Here is a 24,484-nt window from a genome sequence, read left to right as displayed (position 1 = left end):
GAAGCATGCCTGCTTTCTGAGCTTTCTGTGGCCTGAAACTATGCTGTACCCTGCACGGTGGTCCCATTTCCGACTTTTTAGTCCTTACTTTTTTAGTCCTGTCCATTTCTCACATTCTTTGAAAATATTATCTGATTATATCGTCCTTCCTTCTGTCACTTTTTTTTTTCCTCCCCACTGTTTCAGAATTTTTTTCTTAACTTTCACTTGGTAACTGGCTCCAGAAACTGTGTTGTAGTTACAATACTCTTTAAGTCAAGTCTATGCTGTGAAAAGTCTAGAATTCTAGAAACTAATCTCAGTTTTCAACAAAAGTATAGTCAATTCAAGCTCTGCATGCTGTCCTGCCCATAATTTGTGGGACATTAAATGTGGACCTAATGGTCTATTTGATCTTTTCTGTCCTTTACTTATGCATTCAAATACCCATAGGGCTCAGATAGTGAAGGTATTTTTTCAGCACTTATACCAACACAATCTTTTATGTCTAGTTCTATTATATTTGTATGGGGTATTTTTCTCCACATAGACATTCTGCTGTCCAACCAATATAATGTCTTAAAATTCTAATATCCCAGAATTATTGTGCAGGCTGAGACTCTAGTCTGAGTTGTTCCAGTTGAGTTGACCTCTGTGTCCCAATGGAGCCCCATTAGTCCACTTGTATGAGTATCTTTTAGGATTAAATGTTGGCTTATGCCAACCAGTTTCAGGTGGCTGATGACATTTAAGGTGACAAGAAATTAATTACTTGAGCACTTCTTACATTTTTCCTTTTTTTTTTTTTTACTCCCTGGTGTCTTTTACAGAGACCTCTGCCAAAGAAGGGCTGCTGCTGTGGTGTCAAAGAAAAACTGCTCCTTACAGAAATGTGAACATTCAGAACTTCCATCTTAGGTAAACTTCCATTGTTTCAAGGGGTAGAAGCAGTCTAAAATATTTTAGGTCAAATTTTTCCCACCATTGAGTAGGTCTATATTTGACAGGAGAATTTCACTCTTCACTGTTAACTAGACTTTTTTCATATTCTCATGCTCTGTCTTCAGTGTCTTATTTTGCTTAGCCTTTGGCATTATTTACCATGGCTTCCATAATTACTATTTAAAAGATAAAATCCCTACGACATACAGAACATATTACATTAGTAGAGGTCCTTGGCATATGGGAATACCTGAGTACTCTGCAGCATGGTGGCTTGGCAAATGACTGCTTTCAGATGAGAGCCACTGTAGGTATAGATTGTTCTTGGCAAAAATACTAATGTGTTGAGCATGCAAATATCTCATTATGATGAATTGTTCCTTATTATTTTGTAACATAACTATAAATAAGGAGCCAAAAATGCACTCAGTACACACCAGCAGCACTTTAAACACGTTTGTTTTCAGAATCAGGATCATTACCTAAGTTGGAAAATTTAGTGAAGCTCCAGCCTTATGGTTCTGTGTTTTCATCAAGGGCTAGAAAGGGAGTTCCAGGCCATATGCAGGCTGACTGGTTTTGAGATTTTACTGGGCTAGTTCCTGTAGCTCTGCCGGTGACCCACCTCATTAAACTACATGACTTGCCATTTGCACTGTTTAACCATGTGATCTTGCCTTCCCTGAAGTCTTTATAGTACTTACAAGAGCTTTGCATTCCAGTGTTTTGGTGTTTTGAATTTATTCTTAATGTGCAGCACCTAAAGCACATGTAGTGATAGACAAGATACGATTCACACATGCATCCACAGATAAAAAGAATTTGTTTGATTTACAATCCCTGTATTGCCTTTAAGAGATTTGAAATTTGTTACATGTTATTTTCCTTGGATATATAGAGGTATATTTCAGTAGAGCTTTATATGGATGCAGGGTATACTGTAAGTTACAGTATCAGAATCTTAGTGTGTATATATACATAAGCTGGTCTGATATGTGGTATGGGGAAAAGAACTTGAATGGAAGTAGCTTGACTAATATTTGGGTTGATGGGCTGTTGCGGAACTACTTTACAATGGGATGTCCAGACCATTTTATTCTATACCTTTTGGAAAAAAGCTTTTTGTTAGATTGGTGCTCATTTTGATTCAGTTTTACCTTGTGGATGATTTTATATGAGACTATGTATGTATATTCTGCTTAATTGTATTACATTTTTATTGGAGATGGTTCTGTTATTTGATGGATCTACGCAGACATCTCAGTGACAGGGATTCTGACAGTCTTAACATGTTTAGTATCACACACTTACTGCACAGGATAAGACCTCAAACCCACAGCCCCAGTGATTGCATAAAGTGTTTACATAAAGTGTCTTTCAGAATAATTGCTTCTGGCTGAAAGGAACTTACCATAATCTTTCCAAATAGATGTTATTTGTAGCTCCGTTGGTCGCCTATTCTTGCCTCGGAAGGTGGTAGGCCTGAAGTCACACTGAAGTGTAAGAGCTCAGATCGAAGCTGCCATATGTGTGAAGTGTTTAAAGTAAACTAAGCTGATTTATGACTTCTTACTTTTATGAGCACAACATGGTTGTGCAATTAAAGTTGTCTGAAATAACTGACACAGAAAAAGCCAATTGCTTCATCAAATTCAAGTAATTGCAGGTCTGCTGTCCTTTTATTTTTTTCACAAACGTGCTATAAGTGTAATAGGAGATTATGCACTTTCATTGATGAATGTGTACTCTGAGCTATCCTAGAACTCTGCACAAATTAAGCACTTGAAATTCAGGACTGTTGCACATAATGTATGTTGCCTAGAAAAGTATTATGGAGTCCTTAAGCATGTATGGTCTGTAGAGTAAGATATGTACTACAGGAAAAAGAGTACAGTAGCAGAAAAGCTCAGAGACATGAGAGTTGACAGAACATAAGTGTCAGGATTTGACAGGGAGTTCCTGCTTGATTTTAAGCCTTGAGCAAGGATCAAACTGTAAAATGCCATGACTTTGTTAACTAATTTTTTTCCATTCTATTTTTTGTTGTAAAGCTGGAAAGATGGCCTTGGATTATGTGCACTTATCCACAGACACCGACCTGATCTTATTGACTACTCCAAGCTAAATAAGGTCATTAGTCTGGGTGGTACAGCATGCTGTCCTGCAATGATTTGGCTCACTTCTGGTTTGCTTAGCATGTTTTCTAAAAGACAAACTGAGGAGTGCGTACTAATTCTGACTGGCTTTCTAAGCTCCCTCCAAAAAAAAAGCAGTGACATGGAGGAAAGGACCTCATGACTGTCCTGTGTCCTTCTTTCCTTCCCATTACAATGATTTCAGCATTTTATTGCAAATAATCTGGTCCTCAGCTGCCAGGCAGGTGATGAAGTCTTTTACACTGCCCAATATGGATGTTAAATACATTGGAATTCTCTATTCACCACTGACAGTATTGTACAGTCCATCCTGGTTTTTATCTGGTGTAAATGACTGTAGATAGCAGAGCAGTAAACGGTGAGATGATAATTAATCCTGAAATTCCTTGGAACAAACACTACCCTTGGTAATCAGGAGTATGCAGTAAATTACTAGTCTTACATAGAAAATATTCACTAATTCTTAGATTATACGTCTACCTATACTTCCAGAAAAGTGAAAACAAAACTGATATCCTAACTTCCTTAGGTAGTACCTCATGAGGATTACAAAACTATTTTATTACAGTGTGCTACTCATGGCAAAATGCACGTTTTCTAAAAGATACCAGCCACTTTGGTTTGAGAGGGAGGAATGAGGAGCAAGTGATAATGTCAGGATTTCTGGGTATCATTACTGAAGAATAAAACCTAGAAAGTAAGTGTTGTCGTTTCACATTAGCTCTCAATACATAGGTACCATTTTCTGTTCTCTGGAATGAATGCATCTTGAGGTCTCACATAAACACCAGCAAAACAGAAAACTTAATCATGGTTTTAATTTGTTGAGTGCAACTTTTCATTGATGAGAGAGACTGGTAAATCGTAGACTATATTTTCCATTCCGTGCCCCTCCATTACAAACTGATTTTACTAGTGGAATCGATGGTTGTCAAAAAGCCTTTGAGGAGGGAAAAGATAAATGAGTGAAATGAAATTATTTGAAAACTTAGTCTGCTTTATATATATGTTAAATTTATGCTGGAGTCCCCAAGGTGTGCAGTGATGACAATTAAATGAACTTATTCCTAAACACATAGGATTTTAACTTAGGCAGTTAAGACAACTGCAGATCTGAACCAAAGGGCAAAATACTAGCCATGAACACCAGCTTGTTCTCTTAATTCTATATACAACCTTTCCTACAGATGAACAGTTTCATGGAATGACTAAGCTACCCGCCTCTGTGTACACGTGCTTAAGCATGGCACAAACAGAAATTAGTTTGATTGAGTCTGTGCTTTGAAAAGTGGTACGCAGTACTAAAGAGCTTCACAGTATAACCATCCTATATATGAATGCTGAGAAAAGGGAATAGAACATAAGCAGATCTGCTTCAGCATTACTATCTCCCTCTTAGAGGTTTCCAAAATAAGAACAGGTCAGGTTTCAAACTGAGGCTGAGCTGTGGCACGTAAAGCACATGCAGAAAAATCCTAAAATAGATCTTGCTTTTCTGACCTGGCTGTGTTTGATTGACTGCTCATTTTGGTTACATTAACAGCTGTCTTGGTGTCTTGTTTCTTGGTTTCTTATCTCCTGCATGCTGTCCTTTCCTTTTCTCACCAATGTGTTTTGTGTGAACTTGTAGCTGGAAAGATGGCCTTGCTTTCAGTGCCCTTATCCATAGACACAGGCCTGACCTTCTTGACTATGAAAAGTTAGATGAGGTATTTCTTTAGCTGTAGCAGAGATTTTTAGTCACTGTGGCTTGTAGTTTTGTTTAAAAGGATGGGTGATGGAGATCTCCAATTATTCAGAAGTTGCTGTGATTGTAAATAAATCCTTTACCAGTGGAGCACTATTTACTCATGGTCTTAGTACCAAGCACACAGATAGGAGGTGCTCATCGCTCATCCATAAGTGTTTTAACCTAGTCAATAGGTCTCTCTTAGATTTAGTGTAGTTTTGTGCCATTTAATTTGAGTAAGAGTTTTGGTATACACATTTAGTAAATGTTGTATTACACATGGTGTCTTGTGTAATAGCAAAAGTAGATTCATGCGTTTTAAATATTGTCTACATTTTAAGTTTCTCTTAATGTCAATGATGCACAAAACTGCTAAATGATGATAGAGTAAGAGCTTATGATTAGAGACACTGTATTCTATTATACCCAATTTGTTAGGTTTCAAAATGTAAACTGTTCTTCATAGCACATTTTATTGAACATGCAGCTTTTAAAGGAAAGGCTGTCTAGTATGGTATGTTTATAGAAAGACGTCATGGGTGTTACTACTTATGATACCTGGCATATGTATGTGCCTGAGGAACAGGCTTCTGTGAAACTGAAATAATTGCTGTGATTCCATACTATGTAATCTTACTAAGTTAATTTCAAAGTAGACAAAGCAGCATTCTTGATACTGGATCCTTTTATAGGAAGTGTCTGTTTTCAAATGCAAGCCCTCGAAACTCCCTACAGAAAACCTGTTAACATTTTTCCAGTGCCCTCCAGCATCTCTAACTTTGCTCTTCTGTGTCCTATTTTCCCAACCTCTCTCTGTAGACATTGGCATTGTTCAGAGGGGCTATGATCATTTAGCAGTTTGTGAATATGTGAAAATAATAATAACATTAATGGCATGAACTGCCATTTCACATAGGGTGTTTTCTCTCCAAGCTGATACAGGGAGGCTGCCTTAAGAGCAGCCCTAATCTGACACACTCCTCTGTTGTCAGCAATAGCTGTCTGTAGCGTAAGACATGAAATGTGTGCTGTTTATCTGAACTGTGCTCATTGCTTCCTTTCTCTTTCCTTCAAAAACCAAAATCAGAATCAAAACAAGAAGTTCTTCAATTTCCACAGCTCTCAAATTCAGTTTATAGAGGCATTACAGATTTGACTGTCCAAGCCAAAACTGGGGAGTTTTGCTTCTTCTGGAGAACTGTTCTTCTGTCTGTGCTTGCTTCTTCTCATGCATGCACCTGACCAACAGAGAACTCAGTAGAACTCCTATCACTGTAATATAACGTATAGTAGGTATAAAACATGCAGGACTAACTTTGTGATGAATGGTCTAGTACAGTGTACTGGACCAGTGGCCTTGACTGTATGTATTACTGCTGTACTTGATTCAGAATTAGCTCACAATTATGAATGTACACTGCATACATTATCTATGTTCCCCTCCAGAATATATTTGCAGCAGAGTCCTACTGATACATAATAGGTTATTAATGTTTTCTTTTGAAAGTATAGCAGTAGATAGACCAAAAGTTTATATACCTAGACTTTGCTATTTGAAGAACAGTAGTTGTGACTCCAGTTTACAGTTTGGAAAAACAGAGTAAGTTTTAGTGTACCTACTGTAGTCTTGCTTCAAGGAAAAACTTCTGTCTTTGACTAGTTGTATTTTCTTCTTTAATGCAGGATGACCCCATAGGAAATATCAACCTTGCCATGGAAATTGCTGAAAAGCATTTGGATATCCCTAAGATGTTGGATGCAGAAGGTGAGAGTTATATCTTACTGAAGTTTGTGTTACTCACAAGCAGGAGACAGTAAGACTTGTTTTGTACCTAGCAAGTTTTCAACATTCGTTCCACACGAACCATAATGGAGCAACCTGCTTTGTTTTCAAACAGTGTTTTCCTTCTTGTTCCCCATGTATTGGATAATTTAACTCACTTTTTGCTTCATTGCTTATTGTTTGTTATTGTTTGCATTTATTATAGTACTTTGGACCCTAACCTCAGCACATGGCCCCACTGTGGTAACTGAGGTAAAATGCAGGATCAAAAGATAATCTTTGCCTTTAAGAAATTAAAATCTAAGTCTAATAAAGGGAAATACAACTGTTAGCAGCTTAAAGCATATTCACTTTTTTAAATGTTTAAGTGCGAGGGCCAGAAATAGAAATAGAAGTATAGAACTTTCAAAATATAGTAACAACATGCCTCCCATGAAAGAGAGCTAGGTTGAAGGAAGCATTTTTTTCTTGTTTATTTTAATTGTAAACTTTTTGCAGTGATAGTTTTAACAAATAGTTTCATGTTTGGTTTCTCCAACAATCTTTAGAGTTTGTTGACAAATAACAAGGAAATATTTATTAAAGTTACCTGAATTTCTTCAAGATAACCAAACTTTTGTACTCCACACAAAAAGTGGTGCCAAAATACTGGAATTTGCCTACACTAGTTCAAAGCATTCTTCTCTAATTATGCAGACTCTGCTCTGGTGGCTTGTCAGTAGAACAGTGATAGCATTGGAATTATCCAGAGCACTCGAACTGTGTCTGCTCCTCTTGAAGTCTTTGGTAGGAAAGTTAGGCCAATACAGGATGATTTGGAAAATCCAGGTTGTGATGTCTTCATTGAAGAGGTTTCTTCTTTTCACCTTCATGCTTCAAAACTAATAGTTTTCATCTTTTGAATTGCAATTCCCCTTTCAAGGACCACTTAATTATTTTACTCTGAAATACTGTGCAAGGAATAAACAGAAGTGCTACCTCCTTACCATTGAACAGCTCCTACTATCATTCTCCTTTCCTCATTTTTTTCTCTTCACATACAATGTAAGATACCTTTTTTTTTCCCTCAGCAGATTTTCTGCACATTCTAGCCCTTATCTTACTATTCTCCTTCTTGGCAGGGAAGGGGGAAATGAAATCATGCTTCTTCTAACACCCTCTAGGTATTCACCATCACTTTTTACTCTCTTTACTTCCACTGTGTTCTCAGTGGAAACTTAGGAAGGTTTTGTTCACAACTATGTGAAGTAGATGCAAAATCAGTAAATACATTGGTCCTGAACTTAGAAATCCCACTGTTAATATTAGAAATTGTCACCTCGTTCCTGGGTCTTTTCACACCAGTGTCTTCCCACTCCTTACATTGGCAGGAATCCTTGCAGCTTGCAGAAGCGTAATTCATCACTCAGCCGTAATTGGTGTAAAACCACCTTTTCCTGCCTTTCTCTGTTAAGTATTGAAAAGGTCCATTTTTACCAACGTACCCATACCTTGATTGCACCCTCTCTGTGCTTTTACTCTTTCCTGCCATAATAGGGACAAAGCTATCAACCAGCTAAGCCAAACTCTCCTGTGATTTATGCTATTAACTTAAAAAGAGACTGGTGCAGGGATTGCAAAACTGTTACTATCCAAGCTTTTTTTAGCTCAAAATGCATTTCTGGACTGCAGGAGTTCTACAGGTTTCCAATATATGTCAATATCCTGTCAGTCACAGGGACCCTGTGCTAATATACACTGTATGCACTCCTATTTTGTGACTGTCAGTGGCTGTGTTTAACTCTGGAATAATTGTAGTGGTTTAGGTGAAGTTGCTTTGGAGCAACAGTGAAACTGAACCCAGTAGATCTGCCAGCTGTGCCATCTGCTTGGAAGCTTCCACAAACCAGAAGGTAGCAATACCCTTCTGTGAAGTCTCAGCCTTCAGACGTTTTGGCATTTCAGGGAGAGTTATATCTTTTCCATTTACTGATGCCTAAAGCTTAGGTAGCTTTGCACTGATATCAGTAAACAGATGCAACCTGAATAATGGTGTATTTATTTTGAATCCTTACAGCACTGAGGTGGCATCATCAGCATAATCTGATGGAAGTACCTTGTGAGAATTTCTGAGCAGTTAACCCTCTTCTCTCTACACAGATGTAGTAAACACTGCCAGACCTGATGAAAGAGCCATTATGACTTATGTTTCCTGTTACTACCATGCATTTGCTGGTGCTCAGAAGGTGAGACTGTAGAAGATGGATCAGATCTCATCCTTCACCTTCTGTCTTGTTTCTTTCAGCAGTTATTCCTCTTCCGATCTTTTCCTCACTAGTTACTAGGACAGCGTCTTAGAGCTGAGCTCATTTCCTTTTGCCTGATTTTCTCTGTGAGCCATTGTCTCAGTAGAGCCAGTAGTAGTCTATCCATTTGTTCTATAGGAACAAGCCTTCCTGTCTCATCTTTCTGTATATTTACTAGTAATATCCAGTAGGTTTTTGACAGCTGGTTAATGAATGGGATAGAGGACATTATTCTCTTTAATTGAACTTGTGTGCATTTATTTGAAGCACCTTTAAAAATGCAAGGTGAAAATAAGCTCATAGTGAAAAAACAATTTCAATAGCAGAATGCCATCTTTTTTGTCCCTGCTGGATATTATTCCTGCTACAGATGTCAAATCATCATAACAGATGCTCAGAGAATAAACCCTTCTCTTATGCTTTCAGGATTGTTTTTAAAATGTTAAATGCTTAATGGTAAGTACAAACAGCGACATAAAAGGTTGCTACTATGCAAAACAGACACAGAAACATACACAGACATCTCAGAACAGCTCTGGAATCATGTCCTAATGAAAAGAAGGAAAATTTTAAAAAGCAAGGCAGTTCAGAGTTGGACATACTTCAGGTATTAGTAACATAAAGAATACAGATATATAATGCTAAGGTTATAACTAATCCACATGCAACTTCCAGAGAACATCTCCCCAGATCAAAATGTAGTCTGTCCTTCCTGTGTCTTAGTAAAAAAAAACCCCACGTTTTAAGTCACCAGACATATGTGTGCCGGTTCTCAAGCAGATAGTCCTGGTAAAATTAAGGTCACTCCCCCTGTGACAGTACTGCAGGATCAAGCTTATTAAAAAATGTCCACCTCTTTGTAAGAGCTTGTGTTGAATTTCTAGTGTACGTTCTATTCTGTCAGCACCCATCAATCTAACACTAAATTTATTACAGCTTTGTAGAGTTTCCAGAGTACAGAGCTATGGACAAGAAAACAATCAGAACGACACTATATTGTGCTTTTATTTATTCATCCTGTTTTCTACTCCTCGATTCTTTTGTTTGTTTTGTTTTCATTTCTCCCCCCCCCTTTTGTAGATATTGTGAACACTCCCAAACCTGATGAGAGAGCTATCATGACATATGTGTCCTGCTTCTACCATGCTTTTGCTGGAGCAGAGCAGGTATTAATCAACTGTCCCTTCAGGTTGCTGTGTTTTTGATTGGTTGTTTCACATTTCCACTAGTTTATTAAAAAAAACTAATTTAGTACTTTGTGGTTTTAATTAACAATTGCAAGTATTCCTTTAGTACTAATACTTGTTTTTAACCAACACTTGAACCTGTTTTAGTTAATGTTCTGTAGCGAGTTGAACTTCTTTGATACCAATGGACATTCCTGTTTCTAATTTTGGGTCTTTATTTGGTGATGATAAAGACTATTTCAGAAAAACTGTATTTGAAGATACTGTGAAATGGAGTTGTTATTTGTTGCTACATCAACATCTTATGCATTTTCTGCATAGAAGAATATTTGACTTTTGGAGATTTGAGACTATTCTAGACTTACTCATGGTGAGTAGTGATTTAGGGGTAGATTTTCAAAGATGCCTAAAGATGCAGAAAGGCACAGAAGACATCCAACATAGTATTTGTGCCTGGTTCCCACTGAAGCCAATTGAATTATTGGTGGATCAAAGTACTAGTATAAATGGCAAGAATATCAGCAGCAGATCTGTCCTACAGGCTGAGATTCTCGCTTACAAATGTGGCATTTCCCACTGTTCTGCTTCATACATTTGTAGCGTACAAATGGACATAACCCAACTTATGTGAAAAAAATAATAAACCCCCCTTAAAGTAGTTGATATTTCTCTTTCCTCCTCAGGATTTCCTTTCTTTTCCTGTCCGGTAGGCCCCCTACACCTTATCAGAGCACAGCGATGCTATTGTGCCCTCTTGCTTCTGGGTATGAAGGGTTTGCTATTCAGGCAAAAGGGGGATTCCACATACTCTGTAACACAGGAGTCTACACAGATATTTATTCTATTAGATATACTCCAGACTCACATTTGTGTGAAAGTATAAATATGTTATGTCAAACTGTTAATGTAAATTTTAAATATGGCAGAGCTACACAGTGCCTTCGCAAATAAATTTGGCAGGAGGCATGAAAAGATTTGCTGTCAGTGGTTGAGCTGCATATATTCTCAAGGGTGTATGTACATATGATGTGCAAATACAGAGTGGTCTGGGACTCCTGAATCACATGATGTGTCTTTCCAGTGTGGCTAACAAATCTAATACTTTTTTTGTGTGATTTAAAAAAATTAGCCTAATAGGATGACTTTAAGAATGGCCTGAGTCATCTTTGAAAATAAAAGGTTTATTAGACAGCTATAATGGCAGTGTGTAATACTCCCTTGTATAATAAGGCTTCATTGTACAACCAGGTGCTTCTGTGCTGATCTGTGCCTTATTCAGGCCATTGGAATCTGTGACTAAAGAAGGAGGGTAAACATATATCTAAGTAACCTAGGAGCACAAATCAACAACTATAAAACAATGTGATTTTTATTTGCAGCAGCCGCATTCTCTCTCTTTCTCCAAGCCTGTACCTTTCTCAGAATGTGTTTATGAATATGTCCTGTTTATTTGCTGTGTTTTACAGGCTGAGACTGCAGCTAACCGGATCTGTAAGGTGCTTGCTGTGAATCAGGAAAATGAGAGGTTGATGGAGGAGTATGAGAGACTAGCAAGTGAGGTAAAGACAGCTGTATTCATAACATGCTGATAATTACGTTCATGAAATACTGAAAGCTGAAAGATACATGCACTGTCTGCAAGATAGGAAACTGAAGACACTATAAGGGTAAATCTCACAGTGGTAGGTTACAAAGCTCAGTTGCCCAAGATGTCAAGGTTCAGGTGACTCCTTTGCCACAGACTTCCTGTGTGACCTCCAGCAAGCCACTCAGTCTCATTAATGTGCAAAAAAAGGGTGTTTTGAGGCCTGTCATTGGTCTGCCCCAAGACCAGGCTTGCTGTCTCTCTAATCTCCAGAGATAGCCATCCTTGACCGCATGTGGAACACACAGGATCCCGTCACTCCAAGCAAGCCCGTTGGCTTTGTGTACTGCAAAGCACACCTGGACAGGGTGTCTCAGGGTGTTCACAATGCACCTGTGAACACAGGGAGCAAATGAATGAAGAAGGGGGCACATTGTACTCCTCCCATCCTTTCTTATTAAATGGCAAATTTGTTGAGTCAGGACTACAGATGTGTAGTGCACAAGTGAGAGCTCCCTTGTCTTTAATGCATAACCTGCAAAAACATACTGAGATCATAGACACAGAGTCAGTAGTGCTACATTGGCACGTACGGACTTCTGACTGAAGGTTTTTATATGACTGGAGTTACTTGGCTGGCGTCTGTCCTGATCTCGTAACTATGACTACTTGAAATATCAAGACCAATACTTTTGAAAGTGGCAAGTGATTTTGGGTAACTCAGGTTACACCTTGCATGTGTGTTCATCTATCTGAAAATCAGGGTATTTCTAGAAATACCTAGAATATCTGGGCAAATCAGTAAAAAAAGTATTGTGCAGCTTTGAAAATCTTGTGCTTACTTGCCATTAAGGCACTGATACCAACTGAAGTCAATAATATTAAAATGGAGCAAACTTGATTAGGATTTGTGCATTCAGTATGATCTTTTTTTGGTTGCTTTTCCATTGCCTTTATTTCAACTGTTTGTGTTGGCTTGAAAGCTTTTAGAATGGATTCGCCGGACAATTCCTTGGCTGGAAAACAGGACCCCAGAAAAAACAATGCAGGCTATGCAGAAGAAATTAGAGGATTTCCGGGACTACCGCCGCAAACACAAACCTCCCAAAGTCCAAGAGAAATGTCAACTGGAGATCAATTTCAACACCCTGCAGACAAAACTGAGAATCAGCAATCGGCCAGCTTTCATGCCATCAGAGGGAAAAATGGTTTCAGTAAGTAAAGGAGGCATTGATATTCCATTCTCCTTTTTATCAACCTTCTCACAAAAATTTCAGTGTGAAGGATTGAAAAGCCACTTTATCAATATCAAACGACTGTTTTTACATGTTCCCTTTCATTGTAGAATCTTGCTTCCTCTTAAGCATGCTCCTGCCTCTTTGAAGGCTTTCCCTAAGAGCAAATAGTCTTAAGATATGAGACGATACAGAGCTTTCTTTGGGAGCATTACCAATACTTCTCTATCAGTGAGGCCAGATAGTGTTTATTTAAGCAAAACTCACAGTGGTTTCACTGACAGTTTGGTCATCAGACTTACAGAAACAGACATTGTTCAATATATGTTTCTGCTTTTTTCTACTTTTTAAAATTAAATTTTGTTTTTTCTTATGACCATGAAGATAACAATAGTCAGTACCAAGAATTCTCATCTGCTGATAAGTATTGTGAGTTGACTGTGGGTCAAAACATTTCCTGTTGAATGTAGCAAACCTGTTCTATCTGTACTCTGTTCTATCATTGTGTTTTGGTTGCTTAGATTTGATAAACAGACGATTGCACTATCTGGAAAAGGCCATTGTCCACTCCCCATTGTCCTGGTTTCAGCTGGGATAGAGTTAACTGTCTTCCTAGTAGCTGGTACAGTGCTATGTTTTGAGTTCAGTATGTGAAGAATGTTGATTACACTGATGCTTTCAGTTGTTGCTAAGTAGTGTTTAGTCTAAAGTCAAGGATTTTTCAGCTTCTCATGCCCAGCCAGCAAGAAGGCTGGAGGGGCACAAGAAGCTGGCACAGGACACAGCCAGGGCACCTGACCCAAAGTGGCCAACAGGGTATTCCATACCAAGAGACGTCCCATTTATTATAGGAACTGGGAAGTGGGGGCAGGGAATCGCCGCTCGGGGACTAACTGGGTGTCGATCGGCGAGTGGTGAGCAATTGCAGTGTGCATCATTTGTACATTCCAATCCTTTCATTATTGCTGTTGTCATTTTATTAGTGTTATCATTGTCATTATTAGTTTCTTCTTTTCTGTTCTATTAAGCCGTTCTTATCTCAACCCACGGGTTTTGCTTCTTTTTCCCGATTTTCTCCCCCATCCCACTGTGTGTGTGTGGGGGAGTGAGTGAGCGGCTGCATGGTGCTTAGTTGCTGGCTGGGGTTAGACCACGACACCCATACACAAAAAATACTTCAGTTTCCTACTCGTGCCTTTGAGTTTCCGAGGAAGCTCACGAAACTTGTGTAAAGATTTTGTTTATGTTGTGGTTTAACCCCAGCCAGCAACTAAGCACCACACAGCCGCTCACTCACTCCCCCCCCACCCAGTAGGATGGGGGAGAGAATCTGAAAAAAAGTAAAACTTGTGGATTGAGATAAGAACAGGTTAATAGAACAGAAAGGAAGAAACTAATAATGATGATAATAACAATAATAAAATGACAATACTAATAAAAGGATTGGAATATACAAAACAGGTGATGCACAGTGCAATTGCTCACCACTTGCTGACTGAAGCCCAGTTATTTCCCAAGCAGCGATCCCCCCAGGCCAATTCCCACCGCTTTATATACTGGGCATGACGTCACATGGTATGGAATACCCCTTTGGCCAGTTTGGGTCAGCTGTCCTGGCTGTGTCCCTTCCCAACTTCTTGTGCCCCTCCAGCCTTCTTGCTGGGTGGGCACGAGAAGCTGAAAAATCCTTGGCTTAGTCTAAACACTACTTAGCAACAACTGAAAACATCAGTGTGTTATCAACATTCTTCTCATACTGAACCCAAACCATAACACTATACCAGCTACTAGAAAGAAAATCAACTCTATCCCAGCCAAAACCAGGACAGCCTGTCACTTCAGTTTCCTACTCATACCTTTGAGTTTCTAAGGAAGCTCACAAAACTGTGTACCACAAAGTGAAATGAGTTTGTGTTCCACATAAAATACAAACCAAATCCTCTTGACACTAATAATTTTGCTGTTGTCAACTTCCGAGAGCAAAGCACTTTGATAAGATAGGTATGTCATAACAGAACATGCACATTGTAAAATGGGAGGTAAAAGCAATATATCATGAAGACACTGAATGTATAGCTATGCTTGGAAGCTATTTGTATAGGAGTTCCTTTCGTGAACCCACCTGAATAGGGCACACTATTAGGAGCAGATATCTGGACTACAAGACTTCTTGAGCTGCCTGACAACATTTTCTATGGTTCTGTGATTTTACAAAAACTGGACATAAAAATTTCTCTTTTTTCAAGCAAAATTGTGAATGAATCAGAAATCTGCAAATTTGGACAGAAAGAGATTATAGTTTCATCCCCTCTCTCCCTTGTATTCTCTTCACAGGATATTGCCGGCGCTTGGCAGAGACTTGAACAAGCTGAGAAAGGCTATGAAGAGTGGCTGCTGAATGAAATACGAAGACTGGAGAGACTTGAACATTTGGCTGAGAAATTCAGGCAGAAGGCTTCCACTCATGAACAGTGGGCATATGGTGAGCAGAGATGACTTTTAACATTTTTAATGTTCTGATGTTCAAGGTTGAACTGTCAGTGCTGAATATTTGCTAGCCAGAGACTCACTCGTAAGTAGTTTGGACAGTTTTAGAAACCTAAAATAATAACAGATAAAATTGCACGTTTTGTTGACTAGTCATGTTCCTAACTTGTAGGCACGTTGCTAATGAAATGTAACTGTAAAAATCATAATCTTGAGGTAGTGAGTCAAACTTAATGGGAATATTCAGCATCTTAATAGAGGCCATTACTGCTAATGCATGCTTATGTATTTGTACACCGGCAATCCAACCAGGAATGCAGACAGACCATGGGTTAAATGTGAAATTATTAACTGAGTTATTCTGAGTTGATTATCATTTGGCCATCATGATGTTTTGAACAGTCCACATAAACTCCATGATAACGGACTCATTTCTGCTTTGCTCCATACCCTGGATAACACCCCATTTATAGTTGTGTTTTTGAATGGTAACCTAACCTTAGGTGTAGTTGTAACAGCTATAGGAGCATACACTGGCATATGGTTTTGTTGGAGACCATTAAATGTAGATCTGCTCTATCATCCTCTTGTTTGCCCCGACAACAGTCTTCCTGCTTCTGCCATGCTTCTGGCTTTCTCCAGCTAGAATCTTTTCACACTGTGAAAGTAAACCGGAGTCCATCCCTTAACACAGTTGCTGGAAGCATACAAGGCTGTAAATGGCTGCCAAGCAGATACTAGAAGGGAAACAACAGTGTTTATCAGCCCTGAGAGCCTATTTTCTGAGCATAAAGTACTCATGGTGACATGTTATGGCTGTTAGGCAGGGAAAACTTCACATAAGCTGGTACATAGCAAGTGAAACAATAGTCCCTTCTGGCTCTAGAATTCACAGAGCTGTGTAATGCCATGTGGTGAGCTGCAATTGTAGGGGCTGTCTGTTAGGATTCAGTTGTCCAGCGCAGGAGCTACTGAGGAGTAATATTTCAGTTTCTGATTTCCTCTTTCCTTCTCTAGCCTTTTGTAAATAGGTTGGCATTTTCCACTGACTATTAAGTGTTTGATACAAAAGGCAGCCACACATCTCAATTTTTTTGTTTGGTTTTTTTTGGAAGTGCTGCAATGAATAATGAATTGAAGGCAGAACACGAAAAAGAGTAACAACATTAGTAAGAGGGAAGCTGAGTGTAGCAGCGTGATTTCTGATTTTGTAAGTCTACTCTACAAAAGACTTATCACAATAGTTTAGAGTCCCAGTTTTTGCCAATATACCATTTTTATGCCAGTTTCTCAAGCAATGTAATACTTGCTATTTTAGACCAGTATAAACAGCCTGTGCAAAAATCAAGGAATTACTGAGAGATCTTTAAAAATATATATATGTCTGAGTAACACTGTTGTGCTGACAATTTGCTACTGATTTCAGTGGGGGTGGGACTTCATCTCATACATGTGATCACCATGCCTCAGTTTAAAAAGTTGACTAAATTTGCAATTGTTCTAACCAATGAATTTGTAAAAAATTACTAATATTTTAATTTCCTCTTTCAGGCAAAGAGCAGATCTTGCTTCAGAAGGATTATGAATCTGCTTCTCTGACAGAAGTCCGCGCCATGTTAAGGAAACATGAAGCTTTTGAGAGTGATTTGGCTGCTCACCAGGACAGGGTGGAACAGATCGCTGCCATTGCGCAGGAGCTGAAGTATGTTCCATTTAAAGGCTTGCAGCTGCTGACATTTAACTTTGCGATAAACTCTTTCCAATGAATTTGATAGTGTCATAGGTACCAACGTAAGAATTCCAGAGATAGCTTCGTAAGTATATTATCTGAGCTGGTCACTGAGACCTTTCCCTCATCTCCCCCTTACCCCCAACCAAATATAGATACTCAACTGACTAAAATTATTTGAAATCAAACATTTTAAAATTGACTTAACAGTAATATTTTAGCATTAGCTCTGCTGATGAGTCCATTGTGTGTTGATGGGAATCCTGGAGGTGTTTATTTCTCAGTTCATATGGTCTGCTGAGAGGTACTGGCTATGAGTTGTTTAACTTAGAAAATAATTTCACTTACACAAATTACAGATCAAGCATCTTCACTTTAAAATCAAGTATTTTCACACAAGTATATTGATCCTTTCAAAGGGCTTCATATCCCTAAATTATCCCCACAGTACTGGGTAATGCACGGACTTTTCTGAAGATGTAATTGTCTCTAGTATACTTATTTTCACAATCTCTTTGTATTATATTTGGCAGTGTCATTGTCTTCATTTTACAGAAGGGCAGTGGGGCATATGAAAACTAAGTAACTTGCTCAGGGTCACACAAGCAATCAAGCACACAAGCTTTCCTATAGGAGAGCAGGAGTTCTCACCCACGGTGCCATCAACTTAGCCAGAGGACCAACACTTGCTCACTCAGCGTACTATGCCCAGAGCAAACACAGTGAAAGCTGGGAACAATGCTACAACACATTTAGGCTACATCTGTATTGTTGACATCAACTGCATAGGTCAGGGATGTGAAAAGTCGAGGCCCCTGACTGACAGACATCCTTATGGCAGCAGAAATCCTGAGTGTTGATGCAGTTACTCTGGCTCAACTCTGTCTTTATCGGTGGAGCTTGCTTTTGGTTTTGGGAAGACTGTTAATTCACCTGTGTGAAGCACAGTTTTGTTGGCAAAGTTGTGCCCACACCAACAGGAATGTAGCGTTACATACTGATGGTCCCATTCTGGTAAAGTCTTGGTGCATACACAAAGATAAGCACATTTGATTTTTATAATCTTCTGCAGTTAATTGCAGCAGTTTTGTACAGTAAATCAGTGGCATTACTCCTGATCTTAGCAATTTGGCACATACTTAAATTCATTGCTCACCTGCATTATAAATCTGTAAAGCCAACAGGAACAAATGTGCAGTAGTGGTTAAAACAGGAGCCAAGATCAAAATTTTCAGATTCCTGCCCTTGGCTTCAGCTCTCCAAGTTTCAGCTTCTCACCTTCTTGAATAGGCAAAACAGTTACTGCTCAAAACTCAAGTGTTAAAAGCATGCCCTCTTTTCACTATGAAGGACCATGACTCATAAACAGCTCCACATTCATTAACAATTTAAAAATCAGAGAGTTGTCTAAAGATGTAGTTCATACCTGATAGCAACAGCACTTACAGTAATTGTATAATTCAAATGGATTTAGAAGAAAAGTCCTATCTTTCAAGATTATTTAAAGGAGGAAAAGTAAAGCACAGTGGGCAGAGTAAGCACTGGTTTTTAGTTAGTGTGAAAGAAGCCTAAAAAACACAGAGAATGGAGATTTCACTGAGTATGTGAGCTTATGAAAAACCTTCTGGCATGCCATGATCTCTGTTGTGGAGTTATTTGTTCCTCTTTGTACTAAAGAAAGTTTCTGAAACACCTAATCATTGTTAATTCAGCTTCAGCTTTACAAGTGATGAGAAACTTCGGGAATGTAGTATACATAGCACAGCATCTGCTTACCAGCGTTTTGAACCCTGTGTCCTTTACTGCTGGTGAGGCCAGTGAACACTGTATCCTGTCTATTTTAGGATTGTCTCTTCTCAGTTGTTTCAGTAATTTGCTGTGTGAAGTTAAACGAGTTATTTGTGGCCTGGGCTGCAAAGATGCTGAAAACCCATTGCTTTTAGAGATGCTCTACGTCAACTTCTCTGCTTCGTCATAAAATGGGGCTATCAGTGCCTGATTTTTCACTGAGACTCAGTAGCTCAGTTATGCTTAGTGCCCTTGGAGAACACTTAATGAAAAGTCATAAAGGTCAAGTGTTATCATTAGCTGCAAGCAAACGGACAACTTCTATTTAAATATTGATTTTAATTATTTATACATAATTCCTCACACAATGAAATTATGGAGGAACATGCCAATTTCTTTCTCCATTCATATTTTTAAAGAAGGATTGACTAATGTCTGGATGCTAAGAAATGTGGATTGGCACCTGGTACAAAGCCTATTAGTCAATGTGGGTATTTTTTTCTTAGGTTTTTTCATCACTTGATCAGGCCCTTATAGAAATCGTTATCATCATCTGTGTCCAAATTCCAAGTCAGTACATCTCCATGTTTTGTTTTAGTCAATCTCTTGGCTGCCTAATGTCACTATTTCAAAGGAGAGCAATTGCTGTGTGACCTTGAACTCTACCAGTTACAGTTTCCTGTCTGTTCTGGTATTTTCTGCTGCAGCAGCTCAGTCCACTGTGTGGTTAAGGTTAAAGGTGCTACAAGCTTGTTGATTGGTGCTGTTTAGATAAAGGATTTGTGCATGTGTGCAAGCAGGTGATTCCAGCCAGGATGCTGCAGTAAGATTGTTGTGTTCCAGCCTGTATAGACTTAGATATTCCTTGGCAATGAGGCATGACGAGGCTTGGACAGGGCTATGTACAAAGCTGGAAAAAGTCAGGCATTTCTAAAATGGAATTTGCCATTTATGGCATAGCAAATGCTAAATAGAACTTCAGTGAGCTGTACTATGAAATGCCATATTCATTTATGATCTTGTGTGCTCATTTCAATGTTTTCAATCATCAAGATAAAATTTTTTTTACTGTAGTTTCTTGTATATCCATCACTTCTAGTATAGCCACTTATTTTCAGCCAAGAAGAGCACTATCTGTAGCACTGATTTGCAGAGTCTTTTTGCTTCTGGAAACCTGGGCTCAAATTGTGCTTACATGCATGATTAACACGAGCCTGGTTCTGAAGCAGTGCTAAAGCATGTTGCTCAGCAGGTTATTTTTGTGACACTATCACGGTTCTGAAAGTGAGCTCGTACGTAAGTTTTCTTCTTCTCTGAATCAGGACAAAATTTGACTGAATTTTTAATTCTTTACAGATAAGATTGAATTACTTGTAAGATCAATAGGAATAGCTTGATGATTTTTAGTTTCTAAAGGCTGTAGATTTCAAATAACCAAATGAATAGAAATGGCTGTGCTCTTAGAAGATCTGTAACATGTGCAGCACTACTTTGTGTATGTATGATAAGCAAAAGTTTTTATAAAATGTGAAATCTAGTCTCTTCACAGCTTCAATGTTGAGAGAGATACAAAAACTAATAGGACAAGGAATGTAAACCTGTGTTTTATTTCCAAGTAAATAATCTCCTATGAGTTGTTATTTTTACCTCTGCTCCTGCTTTGAGCAGAAAAATGTTCTTTGACATGTATCATACACTTATTTGAAGTAAACTACAGCAGGCCCAGAAAGGCAGTGGAGCTACGCTGTTTAATGCCATTTGGTAATCTAACTTATGATTTTTGACCCACGGGTGCCCTTTTTAAAAGTTGTTTTGATAATATTATTCTCCTACCTATTTGTCCACAGCACATACCCCTGGAAGAAATAGGATAGCAGAGATCTTATGGGGAATGACTGAACCTCCCTGGCAGAGCCGGTGGAGGAACGTTGCACATTACCTTCCAGGACTTTGACCAGAGCTGGTACAATCAGTCCCTCACTTTCATGGAAGGACACCTGCCCTTATCATAATCGACAAAAGGAGATAAGTGATCCATTGAAGCAAAAATGAAATTTGGAGTACTCACAGGGATGTGACCTGGAGTATCTGGAAAAATACCCTGTCCATATTCTGGTATATTAGATTTGGTATGCGAAGAGACCAGAATATGAATCTCCACATCCCATCCACTTGGTGAGCTCACAGCTCACACAGGAACATCATCTAATAATCTCAATATGCTATAACAACAAAACCCAACTTCCAGCCAAAAACTCATAGCAGCAAAATATATCTCAGCCTGTTTCATCCAAAACTCCATGCTTCCAACTTAAAATTTCTTAATAGATAGATGGCTTTTCCCTTGAAGGCTAAGAAAAAGGCTTGCTCTCAAGGAGGTAGCAAGTTTTTGAGTTAAGAAGCCCTTGTATAGTGTGACTTGCTGGCAGCTTCCTCCTTACATGTAACAGTTCTGCTTTCACAATTTTGGGTTGGTTTTGTTATTTTTTTTAAATTGTTATGGCATTTTATTTTTTACTTGTTTTACCATTCTTCACTTTCAACAGTCAATTGATTGCAGCACATGTGAAGCCTCTTTTAAACAGAATAGTTCATATACTTCTCAACTTTATCCTGAACCAGATTGCTCTGACTGAGCTTAGAGGAGGAAGCATGAACACTGCCCCTGGCCTACAGTGTGGCTTCACAGAGGAAAGCTACCTCTGTTCTCATTTTGTCCTCTGATTCTCTAAGTTACTGGTGGAGTGATCTGTACATTCCTCTTACCAATTGCCTAGAGAAGAATTCTCAAAAGAAGGAAACAAATTCTATCTGCATTTAAAGTCTTGTTCAAGCCTTAAAGTAAACCTTAGCTTCATACTGCCATGCTGTCACATAATCACACTCTGCAATGTTTAGTACTGGGCAAAGTGTCCTCAAGGAGCAGCCAAGAGCTAAATTCAGTGGATGATGATACACCAATAAAAGTGAGCTTCCAAAGTGCCAAACACATGTATTTTATTATGGTCATGGTGGCTGCAGCAGAACCAAGGGGATTATCTGTCACTGAGATAAAAAATTCTATTTGAGATAGACTCAGTGCAGAATCTCAGGACAGAGCCTTAAAAAGTTATTCCAGTCTTAGGCAGAATAGTAAGTTGCTTTCTGGCAGGATAACATAAGCCTATTAAGCAGGTGAAAAAGCAATGCTAACTGCTACATCCTTTCTGGGTGCACTGATTCATGCTGGTGGCATACGTGGGTCTGGAGATCCCTGCTCTCTCACCCAGCCAGTTCTAGCGTGTAGCTCTGTGAGGAGTTTCTGGAGAGGAAGATGAAAATTTTTCTCTGTGCCCCATATCTGAGCAGCCCCTATTAGTATTGCCAGGCCTGTGAGAGAGAGATTATGCTTTGAATGCAACCTGAGGTCTGTTTCTCAGTTAAATAATTTCAGACCATATGAAGCTGGAAAGGATCATTAGATTATTTAAATCGAAACGTATATTTCAGGCTAATTAATTTTAAACTGTACCAATCTTCAGAAACTTGATAAAGCCCCAGACTGAAGCATTCTGGTCTTCAGGAGATCGAATTGCTTGTGCCACAGGAATAGCTGAGACAAAGATGGTTAGACATCTTATTTGTCTTTAATACCTGGATGTCACAGATGGATACTTGATTTTTCTCACAACAGAGGAGCTTGATCCTGTTTCTGTACTGTGCTTCTTGAAACATCTAGATCACACATGTCTATACTGCAACACTTGCTTACCTAGAGGAGAAATATTGCAAAAAAGAGGGGAAGAATTACTGAGGGCCAGTGGAAGAGTGTGAACAATGCAACTGCTCCTGTCTTTCAGAAAGTCACGCAGATTTTTGTCTTCATTCTTTCTTAGTGAACTGGACTACCATGACGCTGCAAGTGTCAATGATAGATGCCAAAAGATATGTGACCAATGGGACAGCCTGGGAACACTTACTCAGAAAAGGAGAGAGGCACTGGAGGTAAACCATATAACAATGATCAGCAGCTGAGCTGAGGCAGGAAGTGGGGAATGAACCGTTTGTTTCAGATCTAGAAACAGTGCCGTTGAGCATCCACTTTGGAATCCAAACAGCAACAAACCCTTTCCTCAGATCTCCTTTTCATTTTAGTGTGGTTTCATTTGCAAAGAGATTGAATTGCTCAGAGCAGACTTGACAGTACTCAGCTGCCAAGGACAGTTCTAAAGCAGCAACAAATGGCATGTGGTTTATAGTACCACTCTTAGGGAATTTGATGTCCAGCAAGAATAACAAAAGCCATTAGGTGCTTACCTTTTCATACTTGTCTGAGCTTAATCAGATGAGATACGGGATAATGGCCAGCACTCATTAATTTTTTTGGTAGCAAGTATTCCAAAGCACTGAGATACTTTCCAAAATCTTGTTCCTTAAGAAAAGAGGAAGTCGCACCCATGTATGCCAAGGTGGAAAACATATGTTTAACTCTTCCTTTTTATACTTAAAAGAAATTACTAAAGCAAGATTAGCAGATTTTAATTGATTTGCGATAGATCACAATAACAAAAATACTTAAAATATCAGTAGTGAGCAATTTCACCTGTTATCCTTCAAAGGCATATACTCTTTTTAACATGTTGGATATGAGTATCTTTACTGCAATTAGTCCTATTGCCTTGAGTAAGAACCCTTAAAGCAGGTGGTGAAATCAGTCAACCATACAATCAATTGCTTTTGAAAAGATGAGGCATGACTTTGTGCATGGGTGGGTATGTATGTACAGTTAGGTCTTGCCCTACTAACGAAGGAATGTACCTTTCCCAACCTGTACAGAGGACAGAGAAATTGCTCGAAACAATTGATCAGCTTCACCTGGAGTTTGCCAAAAGAGCTGCTCCTTTCAACAACTGGATGGAAGGTGCTATGGAAGACCTACAGGACATGTTTATTGTTCATAGCATAGAGGAAATTCAGGTAAATCATTGTCTATTTTTTGGCTTACAGACATAGGGAAAACAAGAAAGGAAGCTTTTCCTTCTTAGAGAGTAGAACACGTGTAACAAAAAAACCTCCCATATCTGTCTTGACGTTTTCTTTGTGATAGGCAATGTCTGCTCTATTATAAATAGGGTTTCTCATTGGTATGAAAGCATATTCCAGACATCATGGAAGAAGCAATGGTCCTGATAAAGTCAACGAGGCTGTTTCATGAATGTATCTACATGTATTATTTCTTGTATCTACAGATACATGTAGACAGGGTGTTTGAGAGGCTGAGAGAGGAACTGTGCTTATTTACAGCAGATGTTCCAGATATGGGAAGAAACATTAAAGTTTTCATGCTTTCCCTCTCTGTTTCTGATTTTAGAGTTTAATCTCTGCACATGATCAATTTAAAGCTACTTTGCCAGAGGCAGATGGTGAAAGACAGGCCATACTGTCAATCCAGAATGAAGTTGAAAAAGTTATTCAGAGTTACAGCATGAGAATAAGCGCAAGCAATCCTTACAGCACTGTTACTGTGGAAGAGATTCGTAGCAAGTGGGAAAAGGTAATGTGTGCTAAATACATAAAGGACGGGGTAACATAGTATTCAAGTTTAGGAATACTGAGAATA

General features: G+C 38.8%; 1 protein-coding gene across 5 annotated transcripts in view; it reads left to right on the top strand.

Annotated features, from left to right (window-relative positions):
• Window positions 1-24,484, top strand: part of ACTN2 (actinin, alpha 2) — a 71,018-nt gene that overhangs the window by 32,917 nt on the left and 13,617 nt on the right. For 3 of the 5 annotated variants that reach the window (XM_010562616.1, XM_010562617.1, XM_010562614.1), the window contains exons 5-15: window positions 810-897; window positions 2,973-3,051; window positions 6,490-6,571; window positions 8,729-8,814; window positions 11,528-11,620; window positions 12,630-12,860; window positions 15,216-15,363; window positions 16,920-17,070; window positions 22,761-22,869; window positions 23,701-23,841; window positions 24,236-24,418. In XM_010562616.1, coding sequence (XP_010560918.1) covers window positions 810-897; window positions 2,973-3,051; window positions 6,490-6,571; window positions 8,729-8,814; window positions 11,528-11,620; window positions 12,630-12,860; window positions 15,216-15,363; window positions 16,920-17,070; window positions 22,761-22,869; window positions 23,701-23,841; window positions 24,236-24,418 — 1,391 coding nt within the window. Of the gene's footprint in view, window positions 1-809; window positions 898-2,972; window positions 3,052-4,707; window positions 4,787-6,489; window positions 6,572-8,728; window positions 8,815-9,954; window positions 10,041-11,527; window positions 11,621-12,629; window positions 12,861-15,215; window positions 15,364-16,919; window positions 17,071-22,760; window positions 22,870-23,700; window positions 23,842-24,235; window positions 24,419-24,484 lie in introns of all 5 variants that reach the window. The other 2 variants (XM_010562613.1, XM_010562618.1) reach the window with 2 other exon arrangements.

This window comes from Haliaeetus leucocephalus, unplaced genomic scaffold, assembly GCF_000737465.1.
Source record: "Haliaeetus leucocephalus isolate CR32 unplaced genomic scaffold, Haliaeetus_leucocephalus-4.0 Scaffold162, whole genome shotgun sequence".
Classification (NCBI taxonomy): Eukaryota; Metazoa; Chordata; class Aves; order Accipitriformes; family Accipitridae; genus Haliaeetus; species Haliaeetus leucocephalus.
The sequence above is the reverse complement of the archived record's forward strand: the minus strand, read 5'-3'. Positions and strand labels throughout refer to the sequence as shown.